The sequence below is a fragment of the Lissotriton helveticus genome, chromosome 6 (genome assembly GCF_964261635.1).
Source record: "Lissotriton helveticus chromosome 6, aLisHel1.1, whole genome shotgun sequence".
Taxonomy (NCBI): Eukaryota; Metazoa; Chordata; class Amphibia; order Caudata; family Salamandridae; genus Lissotriton; species Lissotriton helveticus.
The window spans coordinates 278,477,494-278,501,147 of NC_136067.1; the positions used below are offsets into that span (position 1 = coordinate 278,477,494).

The 23,654-nt window shown below is 42.8% G+C and overlaps 1 protein-coding gene across 4 annotated transcripts in view; it reads right to left on the reverse strand.

The window, feature by feature from the left end:
* The window catches only part of TDRD15 (tudor domain containing 15), a 218,600-nt gene that overhangs the window by 106,113 nt on the left and 88,833 nt on the right, over positions 1-23,654 (reverse strand). For all 4 annotated transcript variants that reach the window (XM_078647719.1, XM_078647721.1, XM_078647720.1 and 1 more), the window contains one exon: positions 16,532-22,650. In XM_078647719.1, coding sequence (XP_078503845.1) covers positions 16,571-22,645 — 6,075 coding nt within the window. In that variant the 5' untranslated portion in view covers positions 22,646-22,650 and the 3' untranslated portion in view covers positions 16,532-16,570. The remainder of the gene's footprint in view (positions 1-16,531; positions 22,651-23,654) is intronic.

Below are 23,654 nucleotides of genomic sequence, written 5' to 3' on the forward strand. Positions count from 1 at the left end.
CAATTTAGGGCATAGGAGGAAATTTAGGAATGATACCCAAAATGCCTTGGACTCTCCACGCTAGGAGAAAGGCACAAAAAGGCACTGCATCCAGGATGGCTCAGATTAACAGGGGCATCTGTCAAGGAGTCAGGCGTGAATTTAGCACATTGAAAGTGACCACCAATGACGTTAGAAGGTTCAATGTTGTCTGGTGGTGGTCTACAGCAGCCTGGGGCGAGTCTCCATTCATTCAATCATCAAAGTAGAGGAAGACTGGAAAACTCAACTTCCAAATATGTGCTAGAACGACAGACATCTCTTTCGTGAACACCTGAGGGGCACTGGTCAGACTAAAAGGGAGCACCACAAACCGAAAAGTCTTATGGCTCACTATAAACCACAGAAACTGCCTGTGAGCCTGCAGGACACAATTCTGGAAATAAGCATTCTGCAGGTCCAAAGCTAACAACCAGTATCTGGGTTCAAGGACAGACAAAATGTGGGCTAGCATGAACACCTTGAATGCATTATTTCACAGGGCAGCATTAAGATACCAAAGATCGAAAAAAGGACAGGTACATTCATTCTTCTTCTGCACAAGTAAGTAGTAGGATAAAGTTAAGTCCGTTGTATCCCGAGCAAAGGAAGAGGTACAATTGTTTATAGTGAAAGTCCAACAAAAGGTTTAAGTCCACACATCTACTTTTTCGTCTTCTTTTATTTTTTTGATAGCAGCATTCATGTGGATCCTAGCCAACACGTGTTTTGTCTAATACCGGTATACGCAACAGACTTCATCAGGGCAATTCCAATAAGGTGTGTTCGTACACCGCAATGAAATGCCCATATCGAATAATAAATACAGTGAAATAAAGATCTCCAATCCGGTAAATCCGAATTCCGACCCCACGTAAGGGGCTTAGGTCTCAAGGTCCTGAGATCATAAGCGTAGCAGTAAATTGTCACTATCACGAGAAACCGGCGTCTAGTAAGTAGTAGGATAACACCTAGTTCCTGCTCCCAAGGCCAGAACCCTCTCTATAGTGCCTTGGGTCAAAAGGTTCTGCACTTCCTGCTGCAAAACTGACATGGCATCCCAAGTCAGCTGCCCTGATGGGTGTGGAAGGTGCAGTGGGGTAGACAGAAATAGAAGGGCACAGGCACATTGTACAATTTGGAGGGGCCATTTGTCGGACATTATGTCATGCCACCCCTGGAGGAAATGGCGGATTCTTCCTTCTACAGGGTGGTTGTGTGTCATAAAGGGGATACATAAGCTGTAAAAAGGTTGTGATTCCTTGGAGAGACTTATCTGCGTTTTGCCCCAATGTCCTGGATATTGTCTCTGGGAGCTGCAGCCCCCAACATCGAAAGGACTGAGTAGCTTGGTGTTTTATATATGCCAAACTTCTAGTATACCAAAAATAGGGTCAATATTTTGGAAACTGCCTGGCAGGTGTGGAGAGAAAGGACAAGCTGTGGTGTGTCTCTTTGAACCGTTCAAGGGCAGATTCAGATCTCAAGAAATGAAGATATCACAGAAATCAGTCAACGGATCACACATAGCTGTTACACAGTACTAGCATGAAGGCATTAACCTAAAGAAGAAAAGAAGCACCAACAACAGAGATCTTAGAAGCACCTAAAAGCCATGAAAAGGAGCAGACTATATTGAAATGTGTACCACAGAATCTAAATGGATATCCTGCCAAAGTAAACTGAAAACAACTGTTGAAAAAGCTGTTGCAAAAGAAGCAAGAAAGATGAGGTCCAAAATGTTTCTTCCAAATGTATTTTTGTTGGTTTCACCAAAAAATATAACACAAACCCTGAAAGCCCTATTCGGACCAGTGTTAATCTCCGAATTACAATGATACACATCACCTTCTATCCACTTCCTAACACCCTCAAAATAAGGAAGAAACATTTCCAACTGGAGCTGGGTCTATTAATAGGTTTTCCAAACTTTGGATGATAGAAGGCAGTCGGGAGACACCTTCATTCAGTTCAGAACTAGGTCTCCCAGAAGAGATGAAGGGCTCTTGGTGATCTACAACATTTACCGTTGTGAATTCGGCCAGTAAAACTAGGCGTTTTATACCACCATTGCCAACAATGCCATGAATTATTAAATCACAAGTTTATTGTGTGTAGAGCAGTGCTCTCCCATTTACAGTCTCCAATTCAGCTGCTAATATTACACAGGAAAAACAGACTGAAACCAGTCAAATAGGGAGATTGCTTCACAAGCGTTATATACATATTAGAGATGGAAAATAAAGGGGTACTTTTCCTTTATCATAAGCCTGCAGTTGGCATGAATACATCACTTCACAAGGGCTAGTTGCATATTACAGATGGGCAATAAAGGGGACGTTTCCTGTTACTGTAGACCTGCAATTGGCTGGGCTGTGAAAAACTATTCCAAGACTCCAAAGTCACTGTCTCTCACACATGCAAAACGGATCTTACAAGACATCTAATGTGTAAGCTCATTTTTAAACAAGCATCGGCGAAGTCAACTGGTCTTGCTATTCTGTAAGTTAAAGTGCTTCTTTATTGAATGGAAAGTTTGCATGGTTGTAAATATGGGTGGGTGCATAGAAACATGGCTCAAGCTTGGATTGATTATTGAGTAGATGGATGGATAGAAAATAGTTTCCAAATGCATGAAGTTACTGGGTGAGTGAGTACATAATGTAAATGTACTGGTTCGGAGTCACTCAACTGAGGATTTCTACATGGTACAAACAATTCTTGAAAGATATTTTCCACAGAATACATACAGCTCGATAAATTAGCTATTTTATTAAACATATGAAAATCTGAAGCATATCAATGAATGGTTCAAAACCTGGTTATGCACATAACTGACTCCAGAAACTATTAGCAGGTCTAAGCTCTTCTTCGTCTTGTCATATCATCTCAGCTGCAGGCACTGCTGTGTTGTCCACTCTATTAAGATGATACCTTGAGAGGTCTTAGAGGAAGGATTCAATCATAGTACTTTTCTGGAGCTAATTAACCGTGTAAAAAATTACAAATAAAGAGTTTTTTTGATGATTTATGATCCTGGTGTGTAAAGCACTAAACAACAGCTATCAATCACATGTAATTCGCATGCCATACAGTCTTCAGCTACACACTGAGAACAATAAAATGGCAGGTAAACCAGAACAATGGGCTCTGGTAATACTTGTTCGTATATTAGTTTGATACCATCAGTACACAAACCGATGCTGTGTTCCATGTACCTATATGCAGTACTCCTAGGGGTGTTCTGGACACCGCTGGGGAGTCCGCTCTGGATATTTGTTCTTGCACAGTTTAAAGAATTAATAGATAATAGCCTTGTTCCATTTTGGGGTCGCTTGGAGCACTTGGATACTGCAATGAGTAAACTGATTAGCCAAAAAGAGTCACCAGGGAACGCTGTAGTCACAGGGGAGGGTTTAGGCCCAGATGTTCCTCATATACCTGCAGGCGAGTATAGACCCCCCCAAGGGAGGCACTTTCAAACATACCAATGGAAACTATCAGAATAGATGCCCATAACTGAGTTAGCAGTAACCACTGTTCCCCATCAAACAGGGTCTGACTCATCGGAATCAAGCATGGAGGATTCCTACTGGCCCCAGGGGTTCTATTACTCTGAAAGGGACCTATGACCCCGTCTCCCACATGATGTACCTAAATGCTAAAGGGCCTGTCCAAATAGTGCTAGGGGTGGATGGGGTACGAGGGGATTCTCTGGTGGCTATTAAGGAAGGTACTGGAGCTGTGATGCTTCCGACTATCAATCTATTCCCAGCCTCACTTCCATATGTCATTATATTAAGTGTCTATTCTGGCTGGCTAGATATGAGCAGTTTTCCTACGACTGTGCAGGAGAGATTCTAATGGTTCGTAGAGTTGGCTGGGTGGGCATCAGACCCAAAACAATGCAAGGGGACTGTATTGTCACTAACTTTAGCAACCCACAGATTGCTCGCATCTTGGCTAGTCACATCCTGAGCTCACAAGTGCTATCAACAAGAGTCAGGGCCCACACTTTGGACTATTTCTATCCCCACAGTCGCAATCATAATAGGCCCACTAACATTGGTGTCCCAGTCAATAGGTTCTTAGGGCAATCTACAGTGGCCCATTAGCCCAGACCTCTCTTCTTTACCATCCCAGTGGCGAACAGGTATGGGGTTTTAGAGGAGGTGGATTGAGTTACGTGGAATGGTGGATCTGATCAGAAAAGTGGGCATAGGTAGGGAACCAAGGGGCTCCAACAGTGGAAAGACGATTCAGGTTATTTTGTGTGGTGTCAGGGATGCTCCAGGGGTCCTGCTAACTGATTACCAGCAGGGAAATCCACAGTCTGTTGTGCACGAGTTTCCATTCTCTGGCACATCTAGCAGCGGTTCCCCTAGGGAAGGAGTGGAAGCAGTCCCTTTGGCCCGGCATGAGAATACCCTAGGCCCAGATTTTAATAGTCATCTCCCCTCTGGTGAATACCCTAATTCTGACCATAAGTTGCGGATCCTATCCTGGAACATCGCCGGAATTAAAAACAAACGGGACTCCCCAGAATGGGGGCTATTCTTAGGTAGATATGATGTGTGTATGTTCCAGGAAACTTGGGTCAGGACTGATATTATGAGGACGGGGTATGCAACCTTTACCATCTCAGCTACAAAGGGGGGGTGGGGAAGGAGGTAGACCCTCTGGGGGCCTCTGTACTTGGGTTGCTACACATTTGGACTGCAGAGTGGACCACTTGAACACCTTGTCTAATGACATCCAGTGCCCCATACTTACTTTTCCACCTAGCCTCAAAATTGCCTTTATTAATATTTACTCTCGTCCTGTAAGTATTTGCCATTTATTTATTTATTTATTTTAAGGTTTTGTAGAGCCCGTAGTAACCCTAGAGCATCCCAGCGCTAGAACCTGAACTCAGGGGGGGCTAGCAGCGGAGGGGGTTAAGGGTCAAGGGAAAAGAAGGGTCTTCAGTGCCTTCCAGAACTGGAGGAGATTGGGTTCGGTTCTCAGTCTCCGGGGGAGGTTGTTCCAGTGTTTGGCCGTGTGGACTGAGAAGCGGCGTCCTCCGGACCGGGCTTTTTTGACTCTGGGGACAGTGATGAAGTTCTCTCCGCTTGAACGGAGGGCCCTACTCGCTTTGTAAGGGATGATGAATTCCTTGAGGAGGGGCGGGCCTTTGTTATGGAAAATCTTATGGGCCAGACAAAGGGCCTTGAAAGCAACCCTTTCTCTGACTGGGAGCCAATGGAGGAGCTTCAAGGCTGGTTTTGCCGAGGATCTGGCGGGGGTGTCGGTGAGTAGGCGGGCCGCGGCGTTTTGAATTTTCTGCAGGGTATTGAGTGTAGTTTCAGGGGCACCCAGGTAAATTGCATTACTGTAGTCAAGCCTCGCCAGGATGAGGCCCTTAATCAGTAGTTTTTTGGAGGTGGCGGGAAGACCTTTCTGCAGGCCCTGAGAAGTCCGAAACAGATGCCTGCCGTCTTTTTTGCCTGTGTTTTAAAGCTCAGGTCCTTATCGAGCCATATGCCCAGGCTCTTGACCTCCTCCTTGGGTGCAGGGGGGTCACCTAGGCAGTCGGGCCCGATGTGGGGCGGCAGGGAGGGCCCTTTGTGTCCGAGCAGCAGAATCTCGGTCTTGGCCCCATTTAATTTCAGTGCTGAGGAGTTCATCCAGCTGTGGATTTCAGTGAGACAGCTGTGAAGGTCAGAGGGAGATTGGTGCGGATGTGAGAGGGTTACCACCAGCTGGGTGTCATCGGCGTAACTGATGATCGAGACGCCGAACGGGCTGACCAGTTTCTCCAGCGGGGACATATACACGTTGAACAACGTGGGGCTAAGGGATGAGCCCTGCGGTACTCCACAGCGGAGGGGGATTGCGGGGGAATGGCTGTCATTCTCCCAGACTTGAAAGGAGCGATCCTCTAGGAAAGAATTTAGCCACTTCAAGGCCGTGCCCCTTACTCCGATATCTCCCAGTCGTTGGATTAGGGTGTGGTGGCTCACAGTGTCGAAGGCCGCACTGAGGTCCAGGAGGATCACTGCCACTGATCCTCCTGTGTCCAGAATGCTTCTGGCCTTCTCCACTGCTGCCAGGAGGGCGGTGTCGGTGCCCTGGTCTGGCCGGAACCCTGTCTGGGAGGTCCCGAGTAAGTTGTTGCTCTCGAGAAATAGTGATAGTTTTTTATTCACTAGCTTCTCCGTGATCTTACTGTTTCCTGGGAGGAGGGAGATGGGTCTGTAGTTGGCTAGGTCTTGGGGGTCTAGAGAGGGTTTCTTTAGGAGGCCTTTGACCACTGCCGCTTTCCAGCTGGGAGGTACTAGGCCCTGCGAAAGGGAGGAGTTTATGAGGGACGTAAGGGGGGGGATGATGGTGCAGGCCACTTTTTTCAGATACCGGAGAGGGGCGGGGTCGGGAGGAGAGCCACTTTTGATTGTGGCCAACATCGCGGCTACCTCTTCCGTGGACACTGGGCCAAAAGTGTCAAGAGAGGGTGAGGGGCTATCGGGGGAGTGAGAGAGGTGGGGGGGAAGGTTAGGGGGATCCCCGTCCATGAGGCCGGTAGCGATGGGGGGTAGGGCCGCGAGAATTTTTTGGATTTTCTCGTCAAAGAAGGTGGCAAGTTTAATACATTTGCTTTCCGCTTCTTTGGGATCCAAGGGTTTTGCTGGGGGGTCTGGGGCATGGAGGAGTTCTTTAAGAACGGCAAAGGTTTCGTGTGCCGAGCAAGAGGCGTTTTTGATTCTATCTTCGTAGAAGGCGCTTTTGGTATTGAGGAGTTCCGTTTTATACGATTTTAAGGAGGCCCGAAATAAGTCTTTTTTGTCTGCCGTTTTATCTTTCCTCCATAAGCGTTCGTTTCTCTTGCATTCCTTTCTCAATAAATTTAGTTTGGGGGTGTACCAAGGGGAGGGATTGACTCTCTTGGTACGTTTAAGTGTGCTGGATTTCGGGAGGATGTCGTCCAGAGATTGGGTGATCCATGTATTGAATTCGGAGTCGGCCGTGGTAGTGTCTTGAGAGGGGGAGGGGGTAGCTTCACTTAGTTTGGCTGCCCATTCATCTGGGACCAGTTTGTGCCAGCGTCTGGTGTGGGTTCTGATTTTGGGAGGTTGAGGCCATGAATCACAGACCTTTGAACAACTGAACACCTTCATTGGTACTGTTCCCCCGAATAGAAGATTGGTTTTAGGGGGTGACTGTCAGTTTGAGCCTCTTGTTGCCTCTTCTGATGCACTCTAGTGCTGAGGATCGGTTATGGTCAATCCCCGACCCTCAAATTCAAACTATCAAGACCTGGACACCGCTGGCACTTCAGATTAATGCAGTTACACTAACCTACTCTCTGATAGCTTGTAATGGCAGCACCAAGTCAGACAGACCAGGGACGTGAACCTCTAATCAACCTGAACAATCCTATTTGCTCGATTACATTTTAGTTAAAACTAGATCAGGGAAATGGGTGGCTGAATACTGCCACAGCAGCACAGAGATCATAATGCCTTGAAACTGGAGCAACGGCTCCCAAATTTCAATAACCCTATGGAAAGTAGTACCCCTGTAGCTAGCAATCTAATTCTCGCTAACAATAGGAGGAGAATTAGATGGGGGGGCTGCGGGGAGGGAGACACTAAAGCAGTCTCCTGACAAGATAGCTGCACTATTCTCTAACCATAAAGCCCATTCAGGAAATGGGGGAGATTGTTAGGGAACTGAAACCTCCACAATCTATCGACAGAATAGAGGTGCTGCAGATAGAACTAACAACTAGTTTGGTTAACATATTTGAACCCCTGTCACATCCCAAAGCAAAGCAGGGTTCCAAATCAACCTGGTACAATGACACTTGTCGCAAGGCTAAGAGAGCCCTCCTCAATGCTATCAATAGTAGTGAGAGATACCTGATTAAGCAAACAAGGTGCTGCTATCGAGATTGCATCCAACAAGCAAAGAAGGTCTGGGAGTCAGATAGGTGGAATGCTATCAGATTACCCCTTTCAAATAGAGACATGAAGCTGTTCTGGTCACACGTGTACTCATATAGCAACGAAGGCCAGCCAGCTCTAGAGCCCAATATTGCTGCAGCGGCATGAAAGTCCCACTTCCAAGCTTTATACTCCACGGAAGTAGGTACTGATCTAGAACCTGGCAGCTTCTCAACAATCCCCGGGATAGCAGCTGATGAGGACTAAGGGATCACCCTAGCTGAGGTCCTAAATGCAATTAGGAAGCTCTAATGGCATATCACTGGGTTTAGACAAGATTCCAGGGGACTTATTTAGGCAAGAACCAACAATATGGGGACACTACCTCTGGGTAGTCTTTAATGCCATCCTGCGAGGCATGGTGATCCCGGACACCTGGCTGGGGGCTGAAATTTTACCTGTTTTCAAAAAGGGCTCCCCTCTTTTACCGACCAACTATAGGCTGTTCAGTCTGATCGATGTCACACAGAAACTGGTTGCTAGGGACCTCCTCGATCACCTTCAAGTGTGGATGGAGGAGTGTGAAATCCTGAGTCCCTACCAGGCAGGTTTCAGGAAAAACATCTCCACTATTGACCAAATATTAAGGTTACATCTATTATATTGGAAGACTGTATCAATGGAGGGTGGCAGCCTCTATTTGACATTTGTCGACCTGAAAACTGCCTTCGATTTGGTACCTAGAGACAAATTGTGGAAGGCACTGTAATACATGGGGCTGAGCTCTGGGGGGCACTGCCACCCGGGTGGTCTGTCTAAAACTGAGAATAGCCTCTTGAAGCAGTTGCTGGGTCTTCCACAAAGTACCCCTCTTATTCTTTACGCATGGATCTTGGTATTAGACCCATAGCAGAGGAGATCGGTCTCCGACCACTAACATTCCGGCAGAGACTTTGGGCTACCTCAGAACTCGCAGATTATCCGGCAACCATTCTACGCTCCGACTCAGCGGTGACAGACAGCCATTGCTCTATAGACGGCATTACCCGCACGTCTTCCCCTCTCAAAACTTTGGACCTAAGACGATATTCTCCTGAGAAACGACTAAATCGGTTTGGTTTTAATACGTAAACCCGACTTGGACCGGGTTGGAAGTATCACCGGTCGCCCGCCCTGAAGAGTCATGGATAACTATCCGCTGACGAAACACGTGTCGGTTGGCAATTTTCCCTGGTTGATCTCCTTCTGATAGGAGCACCAGCTGTGAAAAGGAATAAAAATCTTTGAGAGAATACTTTCTGGTGACGATCTCATCCTTTGTTGCTGTAATATGTGATACACTTCACAATATTTTACCCTCTTTGTGTGTGCTCTGGACTTGGCTTGACATTAGAAACATTGATCAAATTCAAAACGGCCTGCCTTTCACAGAAAGTGGGAAAAGTGGGAGAAGGTGTTGCAATTGTGCATAAAGATGGGTTTAAAGTCTCCGTTATTGACTCCATCTCCAACACTGAAATGGAAATTTGTATTTTTTTAAATTGGCTTAACCCCCCAGAACAATCTAAAGGGTGTTCTTACATACCGCCGTCCTGGGCCACTTAAAGATTTTAATCTAAAGATGAAGAAAAAGATTGCCCCTCATACAATTACCTCTCAACACTTTCTGTTACTGGGGGATTTTAATATCTATGGCGAAGACAATGAAAATAGAGATACAGCTAGTTTCCTTCCCAACATGGAGGCATTGGGCCTTGTAAAGATCAATACGGGCCCTACCCATTCGGCAGGTCACACGTTGGACATCTTTCTCACTAACTCACCCTATATATATTTACCGATTCCCCCCACCCTGTGACTTGGTCTGACCATCCTTTGAATCCATGTCAGATTAAGGGCTGTGTTAGTACTCAAGGCCCTGCATACTACCAACACAATCATAAAAGACAATGGCATAGAGTAAAGCTTGACGCCTTTAACAAAAACTTTGAACCCCCTACATCTGATGAGCATATGGACACTGAAAAAAAGCTTAGGGTCTTTTAAGAGGCCTTAACCACAGTGATAGATACTCTTGCCACCATGAAACTACAACAAACTAATAGTCATAAACAATGTGCAGCTTGGCACACCCAGGACGTACGTAATGAAAAACCTAAAAGCAAAAACCTTGAGAAACTCTGGCACAAAACATATACGAAAGAGGAAAAAGCTCTCACATCGTACCATAAGAATTTAAGAAAGGCATGGAAAGCACATATAATTTTAAAGCTCAACAAAGCGGGCAATTCAACCAAGTAATTTTACAAAATTCTAAATACTTTCACTAATCCTACTGATTGTAATGTACATATTCCCCCTTCCCAAGCACTTTGTAATAACATAGCAAACTATTTTGATGAAAAAAATAAGCCTTATATATGATCAATTCCCCCAGGTCTCTAATTCCTTGGATTCCCTAAATTTGCTGCCTTCTACCACGGGATTGTCTGCAACTGGCCTTCAACATTTTAACTACTTGGATGCTATGGAATGTCCAACGATTTCATGTAATTTCCATTGAAATGAATGGGCACTCCATGACGAGTTACCCTTGTCATTAGCATTAATGTGATGCAGATATCCCAGGCAGAAGCCATGCTAAGAATGGCTAAATCAGGCTCTGCTCTTGATGTTATGCCAGCATATGTGTTTGCCCTATTTGCCCCTGTCCTAGCTCCCATAATTTTTAACATTCCCTCACTTCTTTGAGCGAGGGGGTACTCGCACTTGAGTGGAAGGCCTCTCAGGTGCTACCTATTAAGAAAAAAGCCCATATACCCGCTGAGATGATTGCTAACTATCACCCTATCTTTCTTTTGCCGCTTATGAGCAAAATGGTGGAAGGGTACGTCAACACCCAGCTGATGGGTTACCTTGAATCTTAAAGAACCCTTGACCCCTTTCAATCTGGATTCAGACCCCATCACTCAACAGAAACCACTCTCATTGATGTCACAGACTATATTATAATGTCTCTGGATAACAACAAGGCACTGCTGCTCGTGACAGAAGCCTTTGACACGGTCTCTCACCAGAAACTGATTCACCAATTGGGAGAATTGGGTCTGCAGGGATAGACACTTAAATGGCTTGCCAGCTTACTGGATCAAGGTACACATACAAATAACTTTGGTCCATTTCGTTCCCATACTCTGAAACTCACTAAGTGGGAGGTGCATGGCTCTTGTTTGAGTCCTACATTGTTTAATATTTATGTGGCCCCCCTCGCAGACATTGTTAGGGAATATGGTAGAACTCCATACTCGGATGCGAACGACACTCAACTACTGCTGTCCTTCGATAAGGACACAGAATTAGTTGATAAACGCTTCGAGGAGGGCATGGTGGCCATATCGGACTGGATGACTGAAAATGTCCTTCAGCTTAATGCATCTAAGACAGCGATTCTTTTATTTGGCTCTGCTCAATCCATTTGGTCCCCTAATTAGTAGCCCACAACGTTGGGCCCCGCTCCTACAAAGCAAAACCAAAGGGGATGAACGGGGTGGCAGAGTGAGCTAAAGAATGATGATGGATTAAACCCAGAACAGTTGACTGGGGGTGAGTGCTTGCAATGTTCAACACTCCATCCATAATCCCCTTTGGTTTTGCTTTGTTTGCCCTAACTTGGCAGGGTATTCCCAGACGTGGGTCCCTTGCTCACTTTGCCACTGGATTCAAGCTAGCCTGGCTGATGACGGCTGATTGGCCAGAAACCGGTCCCAGGATGCTCGTTTCCAGTCCAGGGAAGACATGGTTTGGCAGTTCGAGCTGGACTGTTCCCATGAGGCACAGGAAAAGACTGATTGCATATGGCCATGTCTGAACTGGGGTGGCAGAGTGAGCTAAAGAATGATGATGGATTAAACCGAGATCAGTTTAATGGGGGTGAGTGCTTGCAATGTTCAACACTACGTCCATCATCCCCTTGGTTTTGCTTTGGGCCCCGCTCCTACTCCATCTCTTACAGCAAAAAATGTAGGGGCCCGTTTGGATAACTCTTTGTCCATGAAAGATCAAGTCAGGACTACAACAGGGACTTACTACCACACCCTGAGTCTCTTGCACAGAGTGTTTTAGTGGTTGCCCTTATCAATTTGTCTCACTCTGATTCAGGCTTTGGTTATTGGCGGACTTGATTATTGCAATGCTCTTCTAGCATCTGCAAACAAATCACTCTTGAATAGAACGCAGACTGTCCAGAATATAGCTGGCTCTCAAAATGCCCTCCCCCAACTCATCTAGGCCTCTGCGGAGACAGCTTTGCTGGCTGCCGATTCGACAGTTACATTTAAGCTATGCTGCCTAGTACATAAATCACTTTATGGCAGATGTCCCAGCTATTGGTCAGACAAAATGAAATCCTACCATCCGAGTAGGCTTCTTAGATCCGTAGGGAAAGGGCTGCTAGTGGTCCTCCACTACAGGAAACTATGAGCAGGACCTTCGCTTATCTTGCTTGAAAATATTGGAAAACTCTGTCCGAGGACTTGCACAAATGTCCCAGTCTTCTCCGATTCAGGAAACTCCTGAAGACTGAATTATTCCGGGACTGATTTGAGCTGACAAGCATTTAAACCATATCTATGTGCCTTGTGAACCTTGTTTCTCTACTGCAGGTTGCTAAATGACTGCTTGTCTTGTAGTGTGTTATCTAGGTACCTGAATCAATATCCTATTCTTTGCCCTTGTCCGGTTATAAATCAATACTATCCCTACAACGGCATAGAAACCCGTTTCATAAATTAGTCATAGCGCATGCTGTCACATTAAGCAAGTACTATTCCTCCAGCCCACTAGAAAGCACACCGAGTTCTTAAACAAATCCAAGCATCCAGCAACCTGGGAAATCCCCGCCTGCTATTGTTTTGATTTCGTCCAAGAACTCCTGTAAAGCACTGTAAGAACGACCAGTTCTTAGTGACATCTTATTGACGTCTTATGTCAATCCTTACGTCAAACCCGGCACCTTTCAGGTATAAATATACCCACGTTGCCTTAAGCAAGGACACGGTGGTGGTGAATCTGGAGCAGCGACTACTTGCCTGAGAGCCCAGCTGATGCGAGAGCCCACGGACGCTGCCCCTCCCTTTTGACGCGCTGAGAGAGACGCTGTCTTTTCTCTTGCCGAGAAATCCAGCTTCCGGCGTTTCCAGCTTGCCTTTGAGGGTGAACTGGGATATCGAGTTCTGAGAGAGAGATACCAGCCCTCCTGCCTTCAAATCCCCAGGTACTGAACTGACTAAACCCTTACAGAGAATTCTTGAGTCAGATTCTTGGCAAAACAAACTTGACTTAAACTGCTACTTACTTACTCCCTCCCATGTATTAGGCTTAGGTCAGGTACACTGGGGTAGGCGTAGTTCGAAGCACCAGTTGAGTACGATTAGTCAATGTATATATGTATGTATCTATTTTATCCATTTTAAGGTATCATATGGCTAAGAAACCATATCAATGCTTTTACAGTATTATTTCATAATCCTGCTTTTACTGTATGCACTTTACTTAACGATAAGTATTGCAATTGTAGCAATTCATTTCTCTTGTATGAGGAAAGAGACTGCTCAATAAATAACACCTTTTATTGAAAACGCTCGTCTCTCTTTTTCTCTGCAAATCTGGTGAAACTAAGTACGCACATATTGACTGAGTAAAATAGCTGTCTTTTGTTTTCACACGACTCTAGAGATGCACTCTTAATCAGGGAGAGCAAAGTGGTCATGTTTTATGGTTGTCAGAAACTAGGGGCCTGATGTAGGTCGGTAACGGCCGAAAATCGGTATTTTCGGCCGTTACCGACCGGTATCAGAGAAATGGTATGTAGGGACAGTCATTTTAGAGAATCGGTAAATTTACCTATTGGTAAATTTACCGATTCTGTAAAATACCGAATCGGTATTTTTACCGATTCGGTAAATTTGAAATGTAGGTAGTCCCACATGCCTTACCGAATAGGTATTTTACCACCAAATCAATTTGATGGTAAAATACCGATTCCGGTGTGCATGCACATGTGTGCATGCACACCTGTGCCATATGACAGGCAGACCTGCCCTTAGGGCAGGTCTGCCTGCCACATGGCACCCGAACCTGTTTTGGGGGTGCTAGAGGGTGTCAAAGTGACACCCCCTGCACCCTTGTGGAATTCGGTATTGACCGATTCGGTAAATACCGAATCGGTAATGCCCATTCATTCCTATGGGCTTCAAAGCACATAGGAATGAATGGGCATTACCGGTCGGTATTTACCGAATCGGTAAATTCAGATTTTTACTGATTCGGTAAAAAAAAAACATCTGGATGGTCCTACATGTCCCCCCTTCATATTTACCGATTATTAATTACCGAATCGGTAAAATTCGGTAATTAAGAATCGGTAAATAAATCCTACCTACATCTGGCCCCAAATCCCTTCTTGCCTATCCAGGGAGGTTAAACTCCTCCTCGCCTATTCGAGAAAGTTTCTAGTGAACTCTGAGCTAGCTGGCACAGAAACTTAAGTCTAATATTGTCAGTAGAGACCTAGATAACCTCAGTCCTACGTCTATACTACTGAAGATATTATTCCAATGCGCAGAGCCTATTGGGAATATAGGAACTACACTACAGTCTGTTGCTCAGAGGGCCCCTTCTCCCAACAGCTGTGGTTCAACATTCCTACCAGATATTTCTCAAATTGGTTTTGGGATTATATGTTGATTATTATATAAAGCCTATCACATCAGATACACAGGTGTTACAGACGGTACAAGGGTTCCAGATAGAGTTCTAAAGGATGCCACATCAGGAGTCCAGACCACATCTCATCTGTATATCTCAGCATGCCATCGAGCTCATAGACAAAGAGGTAGGAGAGCTCTTCCAAAAAAGAACCATATGGTGCTCAACCACGCATCCCAACAGCTTCATCAGCGACATATTTTTAGTGAACAAAGCGGATGGTGGGTTGATACAGGGAAAAACCTTAAGGAGAGCGACAAGTGGCTGGCATACCCCCACTTCAAGATCAACAGCATCCACCTCCTCAGGAATGCTCTCCTGCCCGTGGATTACAAAGCCTGATCACTGCAAGAGATTTATTTCAGTGTGGAGTTGCCGAGCAATCTTTTGGGGGCATTGGGGCTGCAGTAAAATGTCATCCAAATAGAAGAGTCGTATACCCAGGGCCTGAAGTAACTCTATTATTGGTGTGCGGACCTTCGTGAAACACCACGGGGCAGGCGAAAGCCCGAAGAGGAGGGTGGTGAATTCGAAGGTCTGGGTGCACCAGACAAATTGGAGAAACCAGCAGTGAGGAGGGAAAACAGCAATAGTCACATAGGTGTGCCTATGTGATGGTGCGCCTGGATCTGAAGGACACCTATGAGACTATTCCTGATTTCCCTCCTCACCATTGGTTTCTCTAATTTGTCTGGTGAACCCAGACCTTCAAATTTACCACTCTCCTCTATGGGCTGTCGTCCGTCCGTGGTGTTTCCTTCCTCAGCTGCAGCAGGAGTTAACACTAGGCACATTTTAATATTATTATTATTAATGGCCCTCTCATTCTGATCTTTGACTCCTAGGTTTCAGATGAAAAGCTAATAAATGTAAGAGGATATGATGACAGACCTGCAGGCGATGGAAATTATGAGAAATTATGAAACTGGCAAAGGAAAAAGTGGGAGAGGAACTTGAGCTTCAGTAAAAAAATAAGATTGGAGGAAATGTGGCAGGAATGATGTAAGGTAAGGAGGATAGAAGAAAGAAAATTAAAGAAAGCATGGAATGATGGACAAATGTAAGTAAAAAAGAAAATGAAAATAAAGTTGGAAGAAAGGAAATTAAATTAAAGATGAACTCTAACAGGAATGATGGACAAATAGATGGAACAATGGAAAGAGGATGTCACAATGGAAGGAGGGACGGAAAGAAAGATGGAAAAGAGACATAAGTATTCAAGAATCGAAGGAAAAAATAGATGGCTGGAAGGATGGATCAGTGGAAGAAAAGGTGGAACAATCAAAATTTCCTTTGGGTTGACTCACAAACTCTTCTTCACAGGTGGATGCTGGTTACTTTACTACCATTCAAGATGTGGTTCATGGTGGGGGTATTTTATTTCTATGGCTACCCCCTTGACATGGATTGTCCCTACACCCAACACATTTTAAGACCTCTTTTCACCATTACTGCACTGAAAGTCAGTGCCGCTCTTGCTGCACTGGTTTTGTTTGGGCCATTCTCTTAAGTTATGTATCTACTTACTGTGCCTTTCTCCCCAACAGAAAAAACTCTATGGGTTTGCCAGTTACTTCTGAAGGATACTGATTTCTGTTTGTTGGGTGCATGGGTAGTGCAAAACATACCACTTGAATTCAAACAACTAGATGTCAATAGTTTTATATATCAGAATTTAGTACGTCTAAAATCAGTAAAATTTACATGACCGGCTGTAACAACACAACAAATCCTATAGGGAAACTCAGCTTTTAGATATCCGTTGATGGCTGAATAACATCGAACTCTGAAATGCATACAAATGTATTAAGAAAATGATTACTTACAATTTGAATAAACATTTACCAAACTTCTCCATTCTCCTTTTATGTTCTATTTGTTCTGATCATTGCTTTCGAAGGGCCAGACAATCCACGAAAGGTAGAAGCTTTAGCTGGGTCTTGAATTCTTTCTTTATTTGACTGCTGAGGGCAATTAACACTTTCACCATCTTTTTTACTGTTGTATGTGCTACTTTCATCTCTTAGATTCAAAACATTTAAAGTGGTACTACCATGTTTCAGATTGTCCAGCCGGGAATTCTCTGAAAGGTTAGTCTTACTAGTGCCATGTTTAATATGTGAAAGTCTTAAAGCAGTATTTTTTGCCCAAGTCATCTTAACTGGCTTTTTAGAGTTATCACTGGGTTTTGTGCCCACAGGTGTATCAAAATCAGGGGTCTTTCTTTTTGATCGGACAGCATGCCCCGCAGCTATGAGGTCATCAGCTAAATTGCTTCGTCCACGCGAAATATCCACATCTAGTGTAAGACCATGTTGGTAATTCTTAAATTGTATCTGAAGTTCTTTTTCTTTCAAGTAATTTTGAAAGTAAAGGATTGCTTTTTCTGTCCATTTTTCTAAATTAACAGGGACCACTTCACTTAAGGTGCATGGATAAGCTAGTCTTGGTAAACAAGCAATATTTTCGGGAATAATTTTCAGTTGATCCATGTCCTTGGACAGTACTTGAACAGAACATCCAAAGTCGATAAATGTTAGTAACACAAAGTCAGCAGAAACATTAGAAACCTCTGCTCTGCACCACTGTTCTTTCAAGTCAGATGTTATTAGGCAGTGAGAACCAGGAGTGACCTGTTCCAATGGTAATGTTGGTAAGTTGTCTGGTAAGTCACACAGTAGCAGACACAACTCAGTCATGATGTCAAATGAGTCTTCCAACTGAACGAAGAAATTGAAAGGGTCTCTGGCTTCACTTACAAACCCAAGGTATGATTTAGCGCTGCTGCGTGTAATCCATGGAATAGAATGAACAGGTTGAACTGGAAATGATTGAGAGTCCTCCAAGTTGAGTGGTTCATTTTTCGCTGTAGGATAAGGAGTCACACCTGAATACTGCATAAGTAGTTGGTCACCTACCAGAATCTCAACTTCCCATGTAGAAATGGCTTTAGAGTATCGTAGAAAAAGGATTTTCAAAACTTGAGAGGATAAGGAGTTCATTACAGATTTGAAGAAACACCTCCCAGTTCTTTTAAGCCATACCCATATGCAAGCAACAGTTTGTTTGGGTATGCTTTTCAGAGTCCCGTTTAATATCTTTGCATTAGTCATGGACACCTTTTCAGTTCTACCATTATCCACATACTCAACTAACATCATCTTCTCTTCAGAGAATACTTCCTTCACTTCAGCCCTGAACCATTTGAGGCTTTCTTCAGATTTTGTCAAACACATGATTCCATCCTTGATGTTTCCAACAGGCAGTGAATTTTCTTTTAACTTTGCTGCATTATCAAGGAGCACAGACAAGTATGTTGATTGGTTTTCTCTTGCCAGTAATGTCACATAAAAAGTTCCACAATCTGAAATACTGCTCAATTTCACTTTTTCTAACTGTCCAGAAGGTACTGTTTGATTTGGAATATAGCAGACATTGATGTGGTCGTCACTGGCCACCTGCAGATTTGCTTTGTCACATACATCAGGCAAAGTGGACGTGCTGACTTTGGCCGATTTCATTTCACTCTGCTTTAGCACAAACGTATTTTCCCTTTGTTCTTTGGTCTTACCTAATGGAATGTTCTCTGGCACTATGTCTTCTTGGAAGGACAGACATTCCTCACCAACAATCATGTCATAATTTATGTTAACTTCCCACCCATGTTCATACTCCTGAACAAAATGAAAACGAACAGGTTCATTGCTGATGGGCAATTTTTGGGAATCACATGGCACATTATCCACAAAAGCAGAGCCATCAGGATTTCCACACCTACTTCCACTAAGAAATGCTGGGTGTGCAAGTCTTGGAGTGGTTAGGAATTTCACTGGAAGGTTGTACAATTCTGAACGACTTACAACTGATGAATTTCCATAGTCTATAAACTCTACATCAAACATTTCATCTGATTTTACTTGTTTAACAACTGCTCGATATAAAGCAGCATCTTTTTCATACTCTGCTAAAACCAGATCGCCTGCTTTAAATGTTTCTTCCTTAGAATGTATTAGAGTGAGAGACTGAGAATTAAGCTCTTCTGCTATTTGTACTATTAAATGTTCATCCTCCGCAAGATGAATGTAGAAATTTGATGGACTATTTACGTGAGACACATAGCCTAACGCCTCAGAATTTGACTTAACATTTGGCTTAGGAAGATTTGTATATTGTGGTTTTGAGGAATTCCTACAATCTTGCTGAGACTTGCCACATTTCTTTGATGTAACCATGTTTGTATGTGAAACACACTGTTTTCTAAAATTATTGGAATGCCTGTCTGGTGGATCATTGAAAGAAGCATTAAAAGTATCCATGCCAGTGCTCAAATTCATAAGATTACTCTTATATTCACCATCCTTGCTTTCATCTTTTTTTTCAAAAGGGTCTACGTTTTGTAACCCTTCACTTTCACAATCTACTGCTACATACACTGGAAATTGAACAACATGTTTTATTTTAGTAATTGAATTACTATTGGTTTTTTCCTGCACTTCCACACAACCGGCCGAATGCATAGTCATCAATTCTTTAATTTTTTTATTTATGTTTAGACATCCATCATAAAGTTCCAAAGACAGTTGCCCATCCATTTCCCTAGATATGATAACTGCCTTCAGAATCTTCCCCAAACAGTTTTCTTCGAACCACTTCACTACTTCTAGAGGAGGCAAAGTATCTGTGAAATCTGCGAGGTAACATTTCAAAGCTTGCATTGGTGTGTATAGTAAATCTGTGGCTTCTTCTGGAATAGGCAAGACTTCGTGTCTTTCTACTGTTTGCTTGTTTCCAAAGTCTACAAAGTATACCATTAAATGTGAAGATGATTGCACCGGGCATGCCAGTGCTCTGTAAAAGTTACCATCTTCAAAATACTTTGCTATACAGAGTCTTAAATTGCTGTCTAGGGAAGAACCAGCTGAACTTCCAATCTGTGCAACTCTACTCATCAAAGCATCTATAGTTTCACTGTTTCTAACAAGTTGACAATAAAATTTCTTTGGGCTGTATATGTGAGTTATATATATTTCCTCTTCAGTTCCCATTTTAATGTTGAAAGAGGAGTACATAAAAGTAAAATTAGAAACAGAAGGTGAACGTGGTTTTGAAGAATCAAAAGACTGAGCAAAGCCTTTATCTATAAGAAATTCTTTTGCACTATGAAAAGGGGTCTCTAAATCAACCACATTGCATAGGAGTTTAGGTGTCACAAGCATCAGGGAGTAAATTGTGCACTTCAGCGAACCACTACTTACTGAATCAAGGAAACTTCTAAAACCTGCACATGCCTCTTTAGTCCAATTCATAGGATCTGAATTTAGGGACTCTACTAGGTTGTAAAGACTGCAACGGAATGCCTGGCCTTCCAAAAGAAGAAAATCAGGGATGACACTTTTCAGATCTTCAACTTTAACTCTTTCTTGGAAACCATAATCTATGAATATTACATCTACTTCTTTTGTTGAGATGTGTTGAATTACAGATGCTCTGTACCACTTCCCATCCACTAATCGCTTAGCAACACAGGCCATCTTTCCAACTTCATATGGTTCTCCTTGAACTCTATAGTGACTTTGTATTTGCTTCATTAAGCTTCCCAATGCTTCAGATTGAGCCTGTAATTGACACCAAAATACTCCTGGTGAGCACACATAAGAACAAACAACTTCAATAACAGATCCGGGTTTAAAAACATGTTGATCATAATGGCATATGGGTTCTTTATCTCTTAGAGTACTGATCTTTTTTGAAAATATATTTCCTGAACTTGGAGGAGAAGACAAAGGCTTTTCTGATACACAAACATCTTCTGATAATATATTTTGTTTTTTAGTCTTTGTGATATTGATTTGGGCTGATGTGTTCTTTGTGGTTTTCACTCCTTTTAAGTCGGATATAGATGTGTGTTCAGCTTTGGACAGAGGAGGACGATCTGGAGTGGATTTCCAATATTCAGCATATCCAGCTTGAACCATCAGTGTAACAACATTAGGTTCCTCAGAAGTGTTTGTAAGGTGCAGGTCTACAACATATTTTTCATTTTGTTTTCCAAGTACATGAACCATGAGTGATTTTCCAAATACTGCACTTTTAAAGAAGTCAGTTGCACTCTTTACCCACACTTCTTCAAGAGAGCATGCATGGGCAAGTGTGCAACACATAGCTACTGCTGGGAAGTCCTCAAATTCTTCAAACAATTTTTTCACATGACTGTCAGGGATGGTTTCGGTGTTGCCAAAATCTAAAAAATAAACTGTAATTTCCATATCATGCACTTCAGATATGACAGCTCGGTAAAAGTTCATGTCCTTGCTATACCGTGCACAACAGAGCATGCCAGGCTGTGGATTTTCAAGAAGCATGTCACAAGCTTCACACACGGCATACTTTTCTCCAATATTTTTTATCATTTTTAAATATGCAACTTCCTGTTCATCAATCCGAACCCAAAAGTTAGAGGGATTTAGTACATACTGAACATAAGCTATATAGACAGAATCTACTTTCATTTTCATTCTGGGATACAACACTTTTAAACCCATTTCATTTTTATTTGTGCAGTCTCTTTCCATTTCTTGAGGAGCAACAATCTCCACTGCAGAAGGTTTCTCAGAACAGATTTTCTTTTCTTCCTCATTAGAGAAGATTTTATATGGAGATTTAGGGGACCGCAATGGGGGCAACTTATTTTCATGCCTAACTGGAGAAGGAATTGGTACATTCTTATTCAGTAAAGTAACATGATATAAATGTTCTTCCTTACAAAACTTGTCTACATGAACTAAAACAGTTTGCCCTAATAAAGCATGTTTAAATTCGCCAAGTTGGAAAATTCTATGATTTTCATCTTGCAAAGTTAGACAAGATAAAGCACATGGAAATGACATCATTGGAAATAAACGAAATTCAGGCTCAAGCTTGTGGACAGACTTGGAAGGCACTGATTCACTGTACCCAAAGTCCATAAACCACACTTTCAATTTATCATCAGAAAGCAGCTGTTGTATAACTCCTCTGTGCCACCTTCCATCTTTCCGCTTTGCAGCACACAACAATCCAAAATGGTCACATACAGCGTCTTTACTAATTGCTTCATAATGTAAGAGCATAGCTGATGTTAAATTCTCTAGCTCTTGAATCCATGGTGAAATTCGGCAGTGAAACTGAAGTGGACTAACAGCAGCAGTTATCTTGACTTTCTCTGCTGTATCAACAGAAAGACAAGGTCGTAAATGATCCACAATTTGTTGAAAGGTTGGAATAGTCTCTATGTAATCTGCTTGAATATGTTTTTGCTGAAGCAAATCTGGTATTTGCTTTTGGAAGGACCCTATTGGAAACTCCTTCAATATTTCTACAATGAGATTAAATGTATCTTTGTCAACATACTCTGCTAAACTCAATTTGACTACATCGCCAATTATTTTTGGTACTTCAAGGAGGACAACTTGATTGGGTAAAATAGCTTGAACATGGCCTTTCACATGTATTCCTAGGAGTGATGAAAAATAATTTATAGCCTTTGAGCTCCATTTTTCTTCAGGTGGAAGAATGTTGGAAAAAATACCACAGACTATTTTTGGAGGCAGCTGGAAAATTTCACCACAAGCGGATGCAATATGGGTAATATCAACCTTCAAAACATTTCCAGTATCTATGAGGAAAACCTCAAACATTTCTCCTTTCTTTTCCAAAATTCGTCCTCTGTGCCATTCCATAGAATCTTTATCTTCCACTAAGCAGAAGTCGCCAGCCACAACACTGTCCTTTACCTTGGGAACGTTTTGTATCTCTTTCTGTAATATGTGGTAGTCAAATTCAAATTCAGCATTGTATTTGCCCTGAAATTCTACTAACACCTCCTTTGGTTTGCACTCTACTACAGATATCTTAAGGTCCATATCTAATGGAAATTTTGGCAGCAGAGGTACGGAATCCATGAGGTCTGAAAGACAAAACAAAAAAAAGTAAATGTTTGAAAGACTTCAGTCATGAAATACAAACTACAAAGATGAGTACAAATGCTGAAACATATCAGAAATGCTGAAACATATCGGAGAAAGTTACCTAGAATAGCACCCTCCAGGGTGTGTGCGTTTTAAAAAAATCCCTATTGTCTATGAACTGTGCTCTTCTTAGGGGCAGTTTACCTTTGTTTTTACCTTTGATACATCTGAAGTCAGAAGGATTCTACATGACAACAAATTCAAAAATGTATCCCAACGTGTTACAAAATAAACTTTCATCCTAACGTGAGCCACGGCTAAATTGTTGACACTCGCACTGGGAAGGAAACCCAGAGTTCAAATGTCAAGAAAACACTGTAATGTCACAAGGTTTTGCAATTCTTATCTTCCACAGGCCCATGAAATAAGAGTACCAGCGTGTGGATCTCCAAAAAAGTGCTAGTAATCCTTTCTGTATGTCAGGGTCACCTGCTTCTTTTTAGACTCTGTTCAAGGACTCACAGGTACAGTTGTCTTTTGCTGTGACAGGTCAAGAAGGGAGTTATTAACGGGGTTAACCCTAAAAACTCTCTGACCTGGGTCAGTGATGTAGGTACACAAGTATTGGTCAGAGTCTAATGATTGTTACACAGATTATATCATAAAAATCTTCACATTAATGAATTATTTAAAGCTTCTTCTGTGCAGTACAAAAGTATTTATTCACACATATTCAGTGTTCGATATCATTATCATAAGAAGTGTTAAAAGTAGAAAGTTAACGTAGGCCAATTGCTTCATTGGGTCATACATATACTGAGGAGCATGAGTCTCAGTTGGATCAGTAATAAACTTTCTAGAAAATTCACATGTATTATCCACATAGTGACATTTCGACGCGCTCAAAGTGACAAAGAAGGGAGACAGTTAAGTGGGATAGGTGTGATTGGGAAAAGGTGAGGACTGGGTAAAGGATGTTGTGACCATACTACAATCCAAGTAA